Here is a 17,774-nt window from a genome sequence, read left to right on the forward strand (position 1 = left end):
CTGTTAATTTAAATCTGACAATGTCGAAGTCTAGCTGGTGGTTGTGATTACATTATCTTTCTCACTGAGAGCATGCTCTCTTTTCTTGTACCTGGTTCTTTTGTCTAACAGCTATAACATGGTTCAATAGTTATGAACCTAGAGGAATTCACAGACATCTTAATACATTTGGAAGTATAAATTCTCTTCTAATCACCCTTAAATTCTCTTCAAATACATTTGGAAGTTTAAATTCTCTTCAGATCATCATGATTTTTGAAACAGGATATAAAAAGATACCCACAATCTAGAAATTCCTTAGCACTATTAACTAAGTAATTCTTCTCTACTCAAGCAAACATTTTCTCAGTGCCCAATACAAAGAAAGCATTATATTCAAAATTTCTGAGATATTTTCTGTCATTTTTCTTGGCATTATTGACCACTCAATTAACCTTATCAACAGGTCTGTTAAACTCTATGCCTCTAACCTCCTCTGCAACTTGGAGACAAGGATGAGTTCAATGAGGTTCTCAGAGACAGGCAAATTTCCTAGAAGGCTCAGTTTTCATTAACATTTTAAAAGAAAAGTAAAATCATGAATATATCCCAGATGAATGGGCAGCAGACAGTAAACCAAGTAGTTTGAATAGAAAAAAAAATACGTATTTGGGGAGATTTACATTTCTATGAATTGCAACTTTTGATCTACACAGAAAAGAACACAACCAGCCATCTACCTGTGACGGATTCTCAGATGTTTTCTTGTTTGCTGAAATATCTGTTGGTGGCAGTACAGCTGGCAGTAATCTTGATGTCTGGTTCTCTTGAGGGAGAAAAGATACTTTTATTGCACAGTCTAATTAAACCATGTACCATATAACACTTAATGTATATAACAGCATCTCTGACAACTTCATGGGTACTGTTTCATAACACTATTTTCAATAGAAAATATCAACAGATGAATCAGATTCTCTCTTTAGAATGTAAGCATACAGACAATCAAATTAATAAAAGCAAGCAACAGCTAGGATATCCAATAATTGTTTCCCAAGGCAAGAACAATATGCTCAAACATACATGTATTATTGGCTTCCACTAGTAGGCTGCATTCAAGAAACCGCCTGCTTAGTTCAAACCAATTCTCAGCCATTCCCACATCCTTTTTGGTATTTTGTTCTGGCTTCACTTGCTCCTTGTCTCCAGTTTGTCAAATCCCTGCCTTCACCATCTACTGTGCATTCATGTCCCTGCTTTTCCATCTTCCCAATGTCCCACTTTAGCAACCCTGACTCTCTGCCTGCCTACCTTAGCACTTCTCCCTTCAACTTCCTACCAAAAGAACACAGCTTCTCATTTTAAAAACATAGCTTCTCCTCGTCTAAAGAACACAATCCCCTCTCTCTTTAGACCATCTTTTCCTCAAATCTGTCCTCCTTGCTCTTCTTTCTCTTGGATATCTTATCCAACTATCTTCCCTGAAAAGTCTAAATCACTAACCTCCCTTTTCACCACAGAAGCTAGACTACAAACAATGCAAGGCAGACAAATTCACTTATGTATAATTAAACAGGACATTAAACACTCTGTGAAGTCATAGAAATATGTAAGATGAAGAAAGATTAACTGGGGCAGGTTAAAGAAAAAGAGGGGCTGTGACATTACTGAATATATTATGTTACATAGAATCTAGGAGGAATAAGAAGAGTAGTGCACAGCTCCAGGCAACTGTTGCTATGGAACTGGAATGTTGGAAGAGAGGGGAGCAGCAGTTTAACTGCGGGAAAAGAGGAAAAGAAAATCAGAGAAAGGAAGATACAGAAAGTGCCTCTGGGAACAAGCAGAGTAAACTTATTGAGACAGGAAGCAACCCTCGTGAGGCAACCATGGCCTTGACTTTGAAAAGCCTAAGAATTATGTCTTTTCTGAATAGTCTGCTAGTTGGAAGTATGTTGGAGTACTGGCATAAAGGAAACCTGAACCACAAGCGGGGGGGGGGGGGGCTGAATCTGCCAAGTAATGTCATTGTTGGAGCACAACAAATTGTTTCTCGCTCAGGCATTGAGCGTGCTTCAATATAGATAACTAAAGTATTGTACTGAGGAAAGGAAACTATGAAATTTCATGGCATTTGGTGAAGGGAAGTTACTTCATAAAAAGTTGGTAATCTTAAGTACTTGGGTTTTCAAACTTTTGTCTCAGACTGTTATGTAATAAGACGGTGATTTACGCTTGCCATTCTAGCTTAGTGAATAGCTTTTAGATGCTTCACTGCCCCAAGTACAATAAAATATAGATCAGATCTGCGCAGCTTGTCATTATCAAGCTGAACATCACTTAGTTGAATGACGCACCGAGGCTCCATCATGTCTTCTGGTTTTGCCGAGTTTGGAAAGAACACAGGTAGTTTGTAATACATAGTGGGCAGCACTTGGTTTGTTTAGGGTGGTAAGTTACGCAGCCCTGATAATGAAAGTTTGAAAATGCCTACTACTAAGTAGAGATGGGCACGAAACAGGAAAAAAACTAAACAAGAGTTTTGCATTTTGTCACATTCCACGAATCAGGGAACACGAACTTCCACGAAACTGTCCTGTTTTGCGATATAATTCCTTAGTTTCTTGATTCGTCAGAACCCGGGGTACTTCAATGACCCCCTTCATACCCAGAGATGCCAAACCCGCAGGGATACTTCAGCAGGCTCTCCTCCAGCCACCCTCCAAGTAGCTCTCTTCAGGCTCTCTTTGCTGGCTTTTCCCTCCTGTCCTGGCCTCCTGCTTTCTGCCACTGCTCTAAGAACAGTCAAGCATAGTAGATCTGCTTGGGTTTTCCTCTTTTTAGGATCTCTTTATTGACTTTTCCTTCCCATCCTCCTGCTGCTCTGACATGCCCTCCCCCCCCGCCTCTAAGTTCTCAAAGGAAAAGCAGAGCAGAGTGGATCCACTCAGGAGAACTTGGGGGCAGGGGTGGGTGGGAAGGCATGTCAGAGCAGCAGGAGGATGGGAGGCAGAGAGTCAGGGAAGGGTTCCTGAAGCTGGAAAGCAGCGAGCAGCAGCAGAAGGAGCTGCTGAGGCTGCCGCTGCTACTCCACCATCCCGTTCTTAAAAACAGAGAAGAGAAATAAAGGGCAAGGAGTCTCTGACTACAGTTCCCATGTAAAGTTGCACAGACCCGCATTGCTCAGCTCTAAGGATGGCAAGGAGAGCTTCCTATCAAGGTTATGTGGGCTAAGATTGGGGTTTCCATGGCAACAAAAGGTATGCAGACATTCTGGGCCTATGTTGCCTAAGGGATCAATGGATCGGCACCAACCTGTCTGGCATCATGAAGGATTCATGAATCAAACAAATCAACCCAAAAAGTCGTGGATTTCGTGAAAAAACGCAGCCCCACGAAACGCGTTTCGCGATACGTGAATTGGCCCGATTCATCACGAAATTTGATTCATATCTCGATTCGTGCCCATGTCTACTACTAAGAGCTAAACAAAAGAAAATAAAAGTTATCAGCAGTTAGGTTCCCAGAAAAGAAGATGGAAAAATATGAATTAACTTAATAAATACTGAGGAGACACTTTGCAGTTGTGCCACCTGATTGCATTCTTTTTTTGACCAGCTGTCACCAAAGTGCAAACACCCAGGTGACCTCCAGACTGGAGTACTCACTCACTAAAACACTATGTGCAGCTGCACCTGAACAATGTCCAGATCAATCTACAGTGGACATCCTGCAGCTAACATCCTGGTAGCAGGGGTCAGCTATGTTGAGCATAGGACTCCTGTTTGGGAAGAGCTACATCAGCTCCTATGTGATTTTTGAAGTCAATTCAAAGCTGTTTTTTTTTACTTTTAAAGCCTGTGTATTGTTTATTGACTGTCCCAGCTACTGATTGTATTGACTTTCACTGTGTAATCTGCTTTAAGTTTTAGTGAGAAAAGCAGACTATAAACAACATAAAATAAAACCACCATCTCCATAACATTATCTTCCTCATACACTGAGGTTGTCTTTGTGGGGTTTGCTTATGCCCCCATCTCTGAAGTGTGACAAATGGCATTATATGACAATCTTTTTGGTGGCAATAATGCAATTGTGGAATGCCCTTTCAAGAGAGACTTGTACAGTTCCTTCATTATAAGAATTAATGATGCATGGAAAAATGATTTTTGATATGGCAGAATTTTAAGCCTACAACTGTATTTTAATATGATGATCTATGACATTTACTGATTGAGTTTTTACTTTTTCTAACTTGATTGTCTTGATTTTATTGTATGTTTTATCGTAAGCCAAATAACAAATATTAATTAGTTGCTATGAATACTATATGTTGGAGTCTTTTTGATACATCATCATATAGTTTTTACTGCTTAAAAATTAGCAATGCCCATGATCAAAGATGCCCAAAAGGGAGGAGTCATGCCTTCCTGTTCACTTTTGTCCACAAGGTCACAGTGAGTTAAAGACACTTCTAGTGGGTAAGGTGGGCAGGTTGTGTCAATGCCTAGATGCTTGTTTGAAGAGCAACAGTTACAGGTAAGAAATCAGTTTTTACTTTACAGTGGTCTCTGTGCATTACTGATTAAGCTAGCAAGTTGATCTACCTGCAAAGGGGTTAAGGAATTTTAGGAAAACAAGGAGTTTAGGACAGCTCAGTTGAAGGAAGCGTCTGTTTTAACATCTGGGACATCATGCATCATGAAAATGGAAAGCTGGACCTAGGCAGCTGCTCTGCAGCACTTAAAAAGACATCTTTCTGCTGAAGGCTGAAGGAGTAGCAACAACTTTGGGGAGGCCAGCTCAAGCTGTTCCTGGTATTGTCTTATAAACCAGCTCATAGCACAGTTTGAGGATCTGAGAGATCCAGTGACTGAACCTTTCTTGTGGTCCGAGCAGCATTAAAAACAAGCCTGTGTATTATATGAAGGCAGCTGTCCTGTTGATGTAGAAGGGGAAAGCCCTCCTCTTATCCAAGGAGCGCAAATCCCACACTAGTTCCAAAGACAGTAAGGAAAAAAGCTATGGAGAATGAGGTCTTAGTTGAAATGGAAACCTGACACCACTTTTGCAGGAAAGAAATATCTGGACACGGTATCACCTCCTTGTGGAATTTTAAAGAGGGTGGGACTGTAAGGCACAGAGTTCAGAGGCCATCCTGGCTAATTAGAAAGCAACCAGAACTACCACTTCAAAACTAAGGAAGCATAAGCCTAGGGGCAGACTAGCAGGAAAAAAACAGCCTTGGGAAAGCACTCCTCCCCAGTCTACCATAACCCAAGGAGGTAGGACAGACGAGCCAGGACAATTCCTTACCATGCCAACTGAGCAAAGATGGCCTGTCCCTCACCACATTGAACGCATGAGCAAAACCAGTTGGGCCCACACCGCACCACAAGCACAAGGTTGGGCCTGTCCCTCACTGAACCATGTGTGTGGGCTCCTCACTCCCATCCCTTGTGGGGCAGATTGCTCCTGTACGTTGCTTGGGGCTATGGTGGCCCTGGCAGAGGTGTGCAGTCCCAAGGTGGCCCTGCCTCCTAAGACATCTGTGTAGCGAGGCTTTTCGTAGTGATCTTAATGGCCAGTCCACCCTATCCAAGTCAAAAGGCTTGTCTGTGAGTCAGGCAAGGACAAGCTGCATATCCCATGCTAGGATTTGTGACTGAACCAGAGGATAACATCAAACAAGGCCCTAGAAGAACTATTCCACTAGTGGTTGAAGAAATAGCAAACATCCATTCATGAGAAGGCAAACAGCAGTGATAACCATTTGAACCTTAAGAGATGAGAGTACAATCCTAGAGATCAAAAGTGAACCAAGCACTCTAGGATGGAAGTCAATGGAGCAGCAGATGGATGCCACCTCCTGTTGAGAAGCAAAGGTGGTGAAATGTTTCTACTGACACTCATAGGATGATCTGGTGGATAGTTTCTTGGCATTCAGTAAGACCTCTCTCAAAGTTTTGTTCTGGAGTGCTTGAATCTTCCAGGACACAAAGTGCAGGTTGACTGGATGGTACATCCTGCTGTGGATGTACCATAGCATGGATGTACCATTGAGATAGCAGTCTTGAGCAGGCTGGTATAGAAGGAGTTTTGTGAACCATGGTTTGTGTGGTCAGAATGGCAATCTGAATGCTGCTTGTTCCATTGCTCACTGTTTAACTCCTGAAACATGGAAGAAAAGAGGAGAGGTGCAAGCTAGGTTATTCAGAGTGCTGAATGCCATACCACCTTGTTTGTTGAGGTAGTAGATGGCAGTTTTGTTGTCAGTGGCCACCTGCATTATTCTGCATTACAGCTGAAAGGCATGAAATGATCTGAGAATCTGACATACCACAGAAGTCTCTGAATAAACCAAAGCTGGATACGTCTCATGCATAGCCTGGACTAGATGTAGCTCCTAAAAATCTGTGAGAAAAAAACCCTAAGATCTCAAGGTGGATATATCCTCCTAGTAGTAGAGTCCAGAAGTGTCCAGGCTGGATAGGCATGTGACTTTTCTTTGTTTACTTGAAGGCTCAGCAAACCTAGGATACACAATGTAATTTTGACATGACAAAAGCATGAAGAGGACACTGCAATGAATTATTCATATAAAGGGAAGACAGTAATTCCCTGAAAGGAAAGATGAGCTGCACTTGATAAAAACACTTGGTAAGGCTGAAGGACAATACTCTGTACTGGTATTGGTCATCTTGCACAATAGACAGGAAAAAATAGTGACGCTACAGCTGGATCAGGATGTGGAAATAGCCATCCTTGAGGTTGATAGAAGGAAAACAAGCTCCTAGCATCAGAAGGACAAGATGGTTGCTAGATCCACCATCCAGCATTTCTTGGTCTCAATGACTCACTGACAACCTTGAGATTGGGGACAGGGCAGACACTTCCATCTTTCTTTAAGATGGTGAAGAACCTGGAGTGGAACTACAGATCCCTCAGGAAGCACAGCCTAGCTTCTATCACTTATTTCTGCAGGAGGCAGGATATCTGTTGCAGAAGGATCAGATTGCTAGGGTCGACACGAACATCTTGACTGCGGAAAGCAAGGAGAACTCAATGGTGTATCTCAGCCCAATGGTCTGATATTATGGCCTCCCAAGAGATTCTGATGGAAATGGGTGATGGCAGGTGGGAAAGTTGTGTGAAACCTCAAAAGCCCCATGTCACGCTTGGGTTTAATGGCACCTAAGTGAGGAGGGACATCTATGTTTGGAGCCTGCTTGCTGGCCCTGCCTCACCTAGAGAGCAGCTCTGCCTGGCGTTGCTCTCTGCTACCTGGTCCATTCTGTCTCCCTTCCCTGAGAGCTGTCTCTGCTCTTCCTTTGAGCAAAGTGACTGCAAGCAGGTCTTTCCTGGTCCTCTCCTTGGCAAGCTTCTTTCCTTGGAGCCTGTTTTCCTTTCTCCCAGCTGGGCTTGCTGCCATATATGTCTGTTTACGTATCTGCCATGAGTATTCTCTGTGCTCTATATTGTGTGCTGATCCTCTGAGAGTATGTGAAGTTGTATAACGGTGGCTGGAAGTTATACAACTTCACATACCGGGAGTTATACAACTTCACATACTTTTTCGCTGGGAGTTGCTTATCTTACAGGTGCCTACAGTGGTATCTACTTTTGTTTTTGCAGCTGCTCGAGAAAGTGTCCTTCAGTGCTGGTTTGAGCCTGGGAACTAAAAATGACTTCATTTTTGTTTCCTCCAGTTCTCTCCTCCTATCTCAAACCCACTCCCCACTCCTTCGTGCCAGAACCCTAACCGTCCATATCCTAAAGGCGGGAACTTTCCCTATAACTAATCCCCCCCCCCAGACCTCTACACATCACTTCTGCCAAAACCCTTGTCTGTGTATGCTGATACTGATGAATCTCTAATAAAGTTACTTTAACTCATACACTGGAGTGTGTTCAGTGGAGTACTATGGGGATCTAACTGCCACAACCTGACATTTTGGCAGAAGTCCTTTAGATCCTTGGACCTCATCTACTGAGCCTGCTACCTGCACCATGGTGGAAGCAGTGGCCAGAGAACTGACAGGAAGCCAAAGGAGCCTCCCACCAACATCTTACAGACGCTGGCCTTGGTGGGGAGAGGAGCAATTCCCAAGATTGGGGCGAAACACATGGACTGGCTGCTAACTACTCCACATGAGCGGGCACCCCGTAGATCCAGGAATCAGCAATGCCAACAGGCAAAGCTGAGACGACAAGGCAAGCTGTTCAGCCAGAGCATGATTGACCTCGAGCAACTTCTAAAGGGATCCAGGGGAACCCAAGGAAACCACTGTAATCTCAGACCAGATCCTGGGGGCTCTGGATGACAAGAGGAATGATAAGGTCAAACCAGACAACTACCCGGGCCCGGATAAACCCCTGGGAACTCCTGTCAGCTCTGAGGAAGAGAAGAACCCGAACAAGGGAAAGGATAACCTCAAACCTACTGAACCCATCATTCCTCCTAAGAAGTTGAATGATGCAACGGAGGATGAGTCAAGTGGGAGCGACACAGAGAACCCCAAAGTAGCCAAGGGCCTACAGACAGTGCAAAGCGAGATGTGCATCATCTGGGGGCAGTTGGACAACCTCAAGACTGACATGAAGTAAGTTATGGGAGGCCTAGAGGAGCTGATGCGCTGTCTGCCCCCGGGAACACCGACTGGACCAGGGCCACGAGGAGCACTGACAACCCCGCCAAGACGACCCCAGGTGATTCCACTACCCTGAGGAGTGCCCATCACGCCACCTGTTATACCTCCTGCCATGACACAGCCTCCAGGAGGGCTGGGAGCCCCACCAGGAGCTCCCCCACCCACAGGATGGCGTAAGTTAGATGCCCACTTTGAAGGAGAACCCAAAGAACTAGGATTTTCCCCTGAATGAGCACCTTCCCAAACGAGCACAACTGAGTAAGCCACTTGGGCTCGTGGTTGGGTGGCCCACCAGCCAAGTGGTATGCCACCCTGTATGAAGCCAGAGCCCCGGAGCTGAATGATTTGGAAACGTTTGTGCAGGCCCTCTGAGCTCAGTTCGAGGATCCGTTAGAAGAGGAGCAGGCCAGGACCAAATTGAAATGAATAAGACAAGGCAGCCGGCCCATGCAAGAGTATGTGGTGGAGTTCCGGCAATATGCAGCCAAGGTGAGGGACTGGATGGAGGGGATAAAGATTGAGTTCTTCCAGGCTGGGCTGAACCCTGACCTGGTGGCCAAAGCTCTGGTACAAGATGTCCCCAGAACTTTGCTAGGTTGGATCCAATTCACGTGTGAGGTGGAGAACCGGGAGCAAGTAGTTAAACTTCAGAAGATGCAACACCAAGTGGGGGTTCAGAGAACCCACCTGGAGGGGGGCACAAGAGAAAAAAAGCTCCCAAAGATGCGATCCCCGGAGACAGAGAAGGCCATCCATATGAGAAGGAGCCTTTGTCTCCAGTGTGGGCGAACTGGCCACTTTGCCGCCAACTGCCCCAGGGGGAAGAGAGAACCACCAGAGAAATCTCCAGCCTTACGGAAGGCTGGGGCATCAACAAGTAAACACTTCCATAAAACCTCTAAGAGATGGAGCGAAGCCACGACCAGCCTAGAAGTGGGAGGAAACCTGGAACCCTCAAGCGGAGATCCTTCCGAGGAGGAAGAAAACTCCCCTGTGCAGGCAGAAAATGCCAACGACCTGCCATAAGAAGGCCCCGCCGCAAAGTCGTAGAAGAAGCAGCAGCCACAGAGGTGAGACTGAAAGGGGCTTTGCTTTACATGCCAGTGACTCTAGCTAATCCCTGGAAGGGGACTCACATTCGAATGCACGCTCTAATTGACTCTGGGTGCACTCAGGACTTGATTGCCCCCGCACTAGTCACGAGTTTGGGACTAAATGTGTGTAAATTAACCAACCCCCTAATTTTTAAGCAAATGGATAGATCTCGAATGACAGGAGCTCCCTCTAGTTACGAGACTGAGCTAACCCCCATGGGAATGGGGAGTCATTGGAAAGTCAGGAATTTCAGTTAGCAAAACACCAAGTTCCCTATGGTGCTGGGGATAAGACAGCTTTGGGATCATGACCCATATGTACGGTGGAAGACGGGAGAACTATGTTTTGCGGGGAGGGGGGGAACTGCCAAGACCATTTATGGGACAAAGAGTGGGGACCGACTGCACCTCATCTCCCGGAGGTGCCCTTACTAAATCGAGAGGAGCAAGAGCAAATCCCTCTGGAATACCGTGATTTAAGTTAAGTGTTCGATGTGAAGGAGGCGGATGAACTTCCCTCCCATAGGGCTACGGAGTGTGCCACTGAACTTATCCCGGGGCAGAAACTGCCCAAAGGGAAGATGTACTCTATGAGCCGTATTGAGCGGGAGGAACTATGGAAGTTCATCGACAAGAACTTGGCTAGAGGCTTTATCTGTCCCACCAGTTCTCTGTATGCTGCGCCTGTACTGTTCCAAAAGAAAAAGGATGTCGGGATGAGAATCTGTACCAATTATAGGGAAATCAATGCAGTGTCGATGTCCAATGCCTACCCCCTTCCCCTCATCAAAGACCTTTCGAGTGTGGTTGCCCAAGGGAAGATCTTTTCTAAATTGGACTTGAGGGATGCCTAATTTCTAATAAGAAACAAAGAGGGGGATGAGTGGAAGACTGCCTTCAACACCCTGTTGGGACAGTTCGAATACTGGGTCATGCCTTTGGGATTACAAGGGGCTCTGGGTTTTTTTATGAATTTAATTAATGAGGTTTTGCCTAAATACCTGTACAAAGATGTGGTAGTTTACCTTGATGACGTGTTGATCTATTCACAAGATTATGAATCCCATGTCAGAAATGTGCAACAGGTACTGAAAGCAATATTGGACAACCATTTACCTGCAAAGCTATCCAAATGTGAATTTCACAAAGAGGAACTGGACTTCCTGGGGTACAGAATATCGGGGCAGGTGCTGAAAATGGATCCTGCTAAGATACAAGCGTGGTGGGATGGGAACCGCCCCAAACTAGGAGACAATTACAACCGTTTCTGGGCTTTGCCAACTTTTACCAGCCCTTTATAAGGAACTTCGCCCAGGTCTCCCTGCCCCTGACGGACTTGTTGAAAACTAAGGGGAAGGGGCAGCAGGGGGTAATGCTGAACTGGACAAAAGACTGGCAGGACGTGTTTGAGAGCCTGAAAACCTTATTTATATCCAAGCCCACCCTGTGGCACCCCAATGAAAATCGGAAGTTCATTGTGCAAGTAGATGCTAGTGACGTAGCCATGAGGGGGGTCTTACTACAGAAAGATGATGAAGTGAAATTATACCCCTGCGTTTATGTCTTTAAAAAGTTCTCTGAGGCTGAATGCCACTGGGCCGTGTGGGATAAAGAGGCCTTGGCTGTTAAATTAGCCCTAAGTACCTGGAGGCACTGGTTAGAAGGGGCTAAAGAGCTGCTTGAAGTACGGACAGATCATAAAAATTTAGAAGCTCTGAGGACCCCGCGTAGATTGAGTGCCAAACAGTTGTGCTGGGCAGAGTTCTTCTCCAAGTTCAATTTTGTGTTGAAGCATCTCCCTGGGAAATCTAATTTTCTAGTGGACATCCTTTCGCGCATGCCTCAACATGACAGCTTGAGGGAGAAGTGGACACCATATTCTCACCGGCGCAGTTGGAAGGAACGGTGACTACTTGGAGACAGGTAAAGTCCGCAAACTATGATACTGACCAAAAGGTGTGGGAGAAGGTAAAAAGTGAGACAGAAAAAGAATAGGAGGAACTGCCAAAAAATGAACTGGAAGAAGGTGAAAATAGTAGCTGGTACAGGCATGGTAAAATGTACATCCCGGCTAGCCTGAGGGGGGAAGTATTAAAGAACTGTCATGATTCCAAGTTTGCTGGACATTTTGGTATGTGAAAACATTGCACCTAGTGCAACGACAGTTCTGGTGGCCCAATATGAGACGGGGAATTTCTCAGTATGTTTCTTCTTGCCAAGTGTGCTTGATGGGGAAAAGAAGAGGGGGGAAACCACCTGGACTACTACGACCCTTAGAAACCCCCTCCCGGCCATGGGCAACGGTATCAAAGGACTTTATTACTGACCTTCCCCTTTCTAAGGGGAAAACTCTGATTTTGGAGGTGGTGGATTTATTTTTCAAGCAAGCCCATTTCATCCCATGCTCCAAAATCCTGACTGCCCCAAAACTGGCCAACCTTTTCATGCAGCACGTAGTCAGGCTGCATTCTTTTCTGGAGAAAGTAATTTCTAACTGGGGAGTACAGTTCGTTGCCATCTTTTGGCGGGAGCTAATGAAAGTGGCGGGGATTGAACGGGACTTAGCTCCACTCATCATCCCGAGACCGACGGCCAAACTGAAAGGGTTAATCAAGTGTCGGAGCAGTTCTTATGTTGCTATATTAATTACCAACAGGATAACTGGACAGACTTATTAATTTTTGCAGAATAGTGTTACAATAATTCAGTGCATAGTTCAACAAGGGCTTCCCCTTTCATGGTTGCTCAGGGCTATGAGGATACCGCAATGCCATTTGTCAAGAACCCCCCTAACACGAAACCTGGAGACTTTTCAGAATGGTGGTCCAAACTAATGAACCAATGGGAGATAATAAAGAAAACAATGGATAAAGCAAAAGGGGACTATAAAAGTCAGGTGGACAAAAAGAGGTCTAATCCATGGACATTGCAAGTAGGGGACTATGTGTATATATCTACAAAGAATCTGAGGGGGGAGCAACTGAGTAAAAAACTGGGTTGGAAATTCTTGGGGCCTTTCCCAGTAAAGCAAATAATTAATGAGGTAACTGTAGAGGTACAATTACCAAAGAACCTGAGAAAAGTTCACCCTATATTTCATTTCAGCCTACTGAAGAAAGCTCTCCCCCCTGACAAATGGCACCAGAACCACGGAGTTCCCCCCTGCCCTCCTGGTGGATGGACAACCACATTATGAAGTCGAAGATATTCTGGACTCTATACTGAAACGTGGGGAACTTTATTACTTGATTCCATGGGTTCACTTTGATAAAAGTAATGTAGAATGGGTAAAAGCCTCTAGTCTTGTACATAAATTTCATAAAGCCTATGCCGAAAAACCCAGCCCCTCATGAAGTGGGGAGGCATCTTCGGAGGGGGGAGGGCAGTATGTCATATATGTCTGTCTACGTATCTGCCATGAGTATTCTCTGTGCTCTGTATTGTGTGCTGATCCTCTGAGAGTATGTGAAGTTGCATATCGTTGGCCTGTTTGGCTGGGAGTTGCTTATCTTACAAGTGCCTACTTTCATTTTCACAGCTGCTCGAGAATGTGTCCTTGAGTGCTGGTTTGAGCCTGGGAACTGAAAATGACTTCATTTTTGCTTCTCTCCTCCAGTTCTTCTCTCCTCCCCGGCTCCTTTGCACCAGAATCCTAACCATCCATAGCCTAAAGGCGGGAACTTTCCCTATAACTAACCCCCTCCAGATTTCTACACATCACTTCTGCCAATACCCTTGTCTGTGTATGCTGATACTGATGGATCTCTAATAAAGTTACTTTAACTCATACACTGGAGTACTATGGGGATCTAACTTCCAGAACCTGACACTTGCCTTTTCATCAGGTTCCACCTTCGGGGAGAGGAAGCTGCTCTGCCCCACCCTGCTTTTAAACCCAGCTGGACCAAAAGCAGTGCAGGGTCTATGTGTGGTTCTCATGGCCCTCCTTTTCACACCCCTTTTGGACCCTGAAGAGCCCTCAAACAGATAAACCGAAAAATTGGGCTGCTGGGTGGAGGAAGACTTGCATATTGAGGAAAACAGCTTGTGAAAAGAAAAATAGTCTGATGAAGTCCAGGTGGGGCTTGTGTATCTAGAATGATTCTAAGAACATTGCTTATGCTACCTGATTCAGAAGGGTGGAAGGCTCACGGACCTGCCAGTCAATCTTAGCTTTTAAATCCTCACAGGTCTTTATGCTGAAGACTCTCCCCCCTTCAAAGCACGAGTCTTCTGCCCTTGCCTCTGGTTGCAGAGAGGTACAGTGGCGGCAGCTGCAGTGGTCTCAGCACCACAGTCTCTGTTCTGAGGCTGCCAGGTTGCCACAGAAAGCATGGATCTTCATGCCTAATGACCACAGCAGTCTGTCCTCCTCTGAAAGGCGATCAAAGGCTGGAGAAATCTTTTCCTGCAGGAAATGCTGTAACTTCATCATGCAGGCACTGCTGAAACACAGATTCTCCTCCATATCCCATCCAGCTTCTTGCTCTCTTTATCAATCAGAGCTGAATGACAGCTTTGACAGCCCCTAGGGAATTTTCAACCCAACCACGATTCAATCTGGTGCAGAGTGGGAGAAAATAAAGCAATCTTATACTCTATAAAGGTATCTAATGCACTTGGATGTTGATGGAGCAGGTTGGTTTCAGCCAAGCATCCTTGATTAGCTTTAGTAGAGCCAAAATCATTAGTAGTGAAACTAGTACGTGCAAGTCTGAGTACACTATGCTAAAGACGAAGTTTGTTTCTTAACTGTCATATAGACTTCAAGCACCACAGCCATATGAGTTATTTGTTCAGTCTAGTTTAGTATCTTCAGTAGGGAACAGAGCATAGAGCTCTACAATGGCATTGGAAGTTGATTAATTCAAAGCCTTGTCAGAAGCTTTGGATTCCAAAGGAGTAGAAACATCTTCCTGCTTAGAAGTGCTAGACACTGACAGATTTCTGCAGGACCACAAAGATGACTGCTGAGCCACAGGCAGTATTGGTGGGGCAGCTGACAGAAGAGGAAGTAGAAGCACTAGTGGCAAGTGCTAGGGAAGCTGGAGAAGAGGCAGATGTAAACGATGGCGGTAACAGCTGTACAAAAGATTCTGAAGTTGATGCCAGTCTGGAGACTGTAACCAAAGGCCAAAGTCTTGGGGCTGCAAGGTCTCAGCTATAGGAATAAGGATGCTGATTGATCCTGAACAGACCACGACACCAGAGATAACAGTCTAACTGGAGTTGTTGCTCTGATACAAAGGCAACTGGAACTGGGGAGGTCTCTACTGCAAGCAACAGGATCTTTGCTGATATAACCTCCAAGACTAGCTCAATCATTGATGACACTAATGGAACAAGAGAGGAAGCCAGAGGAAGGAAGCCATAGTGGACTTGATGTTCAGTACTGGAGCAGCTGGTAGAGCTGCGAGCTTTGTCTTGTTGGCCTTTAAAGAAGGCTTCATAGCCAAATTGTGATTTTCCTGGCCATTGACAAAGTGCTGAGGTTGGAACAGTCTGCAATGAGACAGCAAGGTCTGACAATTATTCAGATATCATCTGAGCCCTCTCCCACAAGGTAGCCTACAAACAAGAGTCCAAATTTTGATGGGCCTGTTTCCTAAACTTTCAACAGGAGATAGTGTCTACTTTGTGCTAAACGTTAGATGTAAAGATTTCCAAATCAAGGCACTGCACAGGTACAAATCCCATTAGTGTGATACAGAGACTGTGAAGTTGTAACACCTTTATGACAGACAAATGTGATACAGGTTGAGCTTCTGTTCCTCATTTATTTGCAGGTATTTACCCTGGATGGGGCCAGAAATATGAGTCTCTGGCACCAGCCAGAGGACAAGAGTCAAAGAGCTTTTAGCCCTTGTGGTGACTTGCCAATCCTCGGTTCTGAGTCATCTATAGTGCTGCATGACAAGAAACTGTATACCCTAATTTTTCTTTGCAAATAACAGCCTTTCTTAAGTTCATAAAAGGATATTAAATGGATCATACATTCAGTTTTAAGACATAATATGATTGCAATTAGGTCCAGATTTCATTTCAAATTAAATATTTAAAATAAGAGACTGTATCTGAAACTTTAAAATAAATTTTAAAACAATTTAAATATTATAAAAGTCATTTTAATCACTTGCTTGTACAGTTTTCTAGTCTGGTAAGAATCGTAAAACCCCCAGCAGTGCCTGAACAGCCTTCCCCCTGCCCATCATGGCACTAGCATTTCAGGAACTGAAACTGAACTGGAGAGTAGCAACCAGGGCTTTTTTTTCCAGGCCACCTTCAGACAAGAGGTAAGATGGCATATAAATATTTTAATTAATAAATACATAGGCTTCAAATGACTAGGAAAATGTTGTGGAGTTGTAATGTTTGCAGGGGTTTTGCAAAGTTGGATTATCATAACATTTTAATTCTTCCAATATTCACTAAATTCTATTTGCTGGCAAACAGTAGTCTTAGGCACAAGCATACACAATACATGCTCATTTTGCAAGCAGTGCAAGTTAAAAAAGAAGCATCTTTATTTAGCTGCACTGACAATTTAAAAAATAATGAATTACTTTGTCAGTTATATGTGAGGGAAAAGCGTAAATAACTCACCAGCTCTAGGTGCCACTGTGGTGCTTATTTCAGAAGGGGCAGTACTGCTGAAAGCCGTCAGAGGGATCTTCATTTGTATGGAACTCCTATTGCTGGTAGGAGGAGTATACACCCCTGATGTAGTCACAGTAGCCAAAGTAGTCCTTGTGGTTTGTGCAACTGGATGTGCTGTTGAGACAGCCTGTACTGCCAAAGTTGTCCCTATCGAGCAACCAGCACTGGCTGGAGAGTTCCTCTGAATGCTAGAGTTGGATACAGAAGGACTGTTGTTTGTTTTTGCTGAATTAACAGATGATAGTGACAATGGAGTCTTGCTTAAGTTCCCAACATTAGATTGACTTTGTACAGGTATAAATTCAACACTTCCAGACTGCTGGTTAGTAACCAAAGTACCAGTATGCCCTTGCAGGAGCTGAGGCTGAGAGGACATTGCAACAGGTACATGCAGTATTACTGGCAAGGACTGTAGTGAAACAGACATAGGCTGTGTGTTGCTACTGGCCATTTGGCTAGTGCCAACTACTGTTGCTGTATTCGCAGTAGGAAGAACCGAGGTTGTCAAGGAGCTGGAAGTCAAAGGTGCAGAAGTTACTGGAGTCTGAGGTTTGGGATGTCCACTGACTGCTGTCTGAGGAGCTGTAAGATTAGTAGCAGGCACTACAGAAAAGGACAAAAGATAAATAATTGTTAACATTCAATGCCAAGCGAGCAAGTATGAAAATGAAACCTGCAGTATTATTTCATCACAATAAAAACAGGTTTTACTTACCATAACTGTTGTTCATCTAGGTCTTCCGTGCAGGCACACATGGGACTGCGCACGCGCAGGCCTGCCGATACCGGAGATTATAATAGCTAAAAACCACCAGGGGGGGCTCCCGCCTCACAGCGCGCATGCGCGGCCGCTTTCCCGTCGAAACGGCTCCTAGGAGGCGGAGCGCCCCTCACATACCCTCAGTTCTTCTTTCGCCGCCCCCTGCAAGGTAAGTACCAAGAGAGTTAGTGGGGAAGGAGGGAGGGCATGTGAGCCTGCACGGAAGACCTAGATGAACAACAGTTATGGTAAGTAAAACCTGTTTTTCATCTACGGTCTTCCTGTGCAGTCCCACATGGGAAGATTCCAAAGCTAAATACCTGGGTGGAGGTGACGCCAAGGCATCATTCAAAGATGGAGTGCAGAACAGCTGTGCCCACCGCTGTCTCCTTTCTATCTAGGATGTCCAGCGCATAATGCTTCACAAAAGTATCCACCAAGGCCCACATCGCCGCTCTGCAGATGTCTTGGAGTGGAACACCCCTGAAGAGAGCCGCTGACGACGCCTGGGACCTGGTGGAGTGGGCATGCGCTTCCAAAGGACAAGGTAAGTTAGCAGCAGAATAACAAGTCAGTATAGCCTGGACCACCCATCTAGAGATAGTCTGAGACGAGGCCCGTTTACCCTTATTC

The 17,774-nt window shown here is 45.0% G+C and overlaps 1 protein-coding gene across 5 annotated transcripts in view; it reads right to left on the minus strand.

The window, feature by feature from the left end:
- The window catches only part of ATF7IP (activating transcription factor 7 interacting protein), a 187,320-nt gene that overhangs the window by 65,008 nt on the left and 104,538 nt on the right, over positions 1-17,774 (minus strand). For all 5 annotated transcript variants that reach the window (XM_054988342.1, XM_054988344.1, XM_054988341.1 and 2 more), the window contains 2 exons: positions 16,328-16,984; positions 720-805 (listed from right to left, as the gene is read on the minus strand). In XM_054988342.1, the coding sequence (XP_054844317.1) occupies positions 720-805; positions 16,328-16,984 (743 nt within the window). The remainder of the gene's footprint in view (positions 1-719; positions 806-16,327; positions 16,985-17,774) is intronic.

This window comes from Eublepharis macularius, chromosome 9, assembly GCF_028583425.1.
Source record: "Eublepharis macularius isolate TG4126 chromosome 9, MPM_Emac_v1.0, whole genome shotgun sequence".
NCBI classification, from domain to species: domain Eukaryota; kingdom Metazoa; phylum Chordata; class Lepidosauria; order Squamata; family Eublepharidae; genus Eublepharis; species Eublepharis macularius.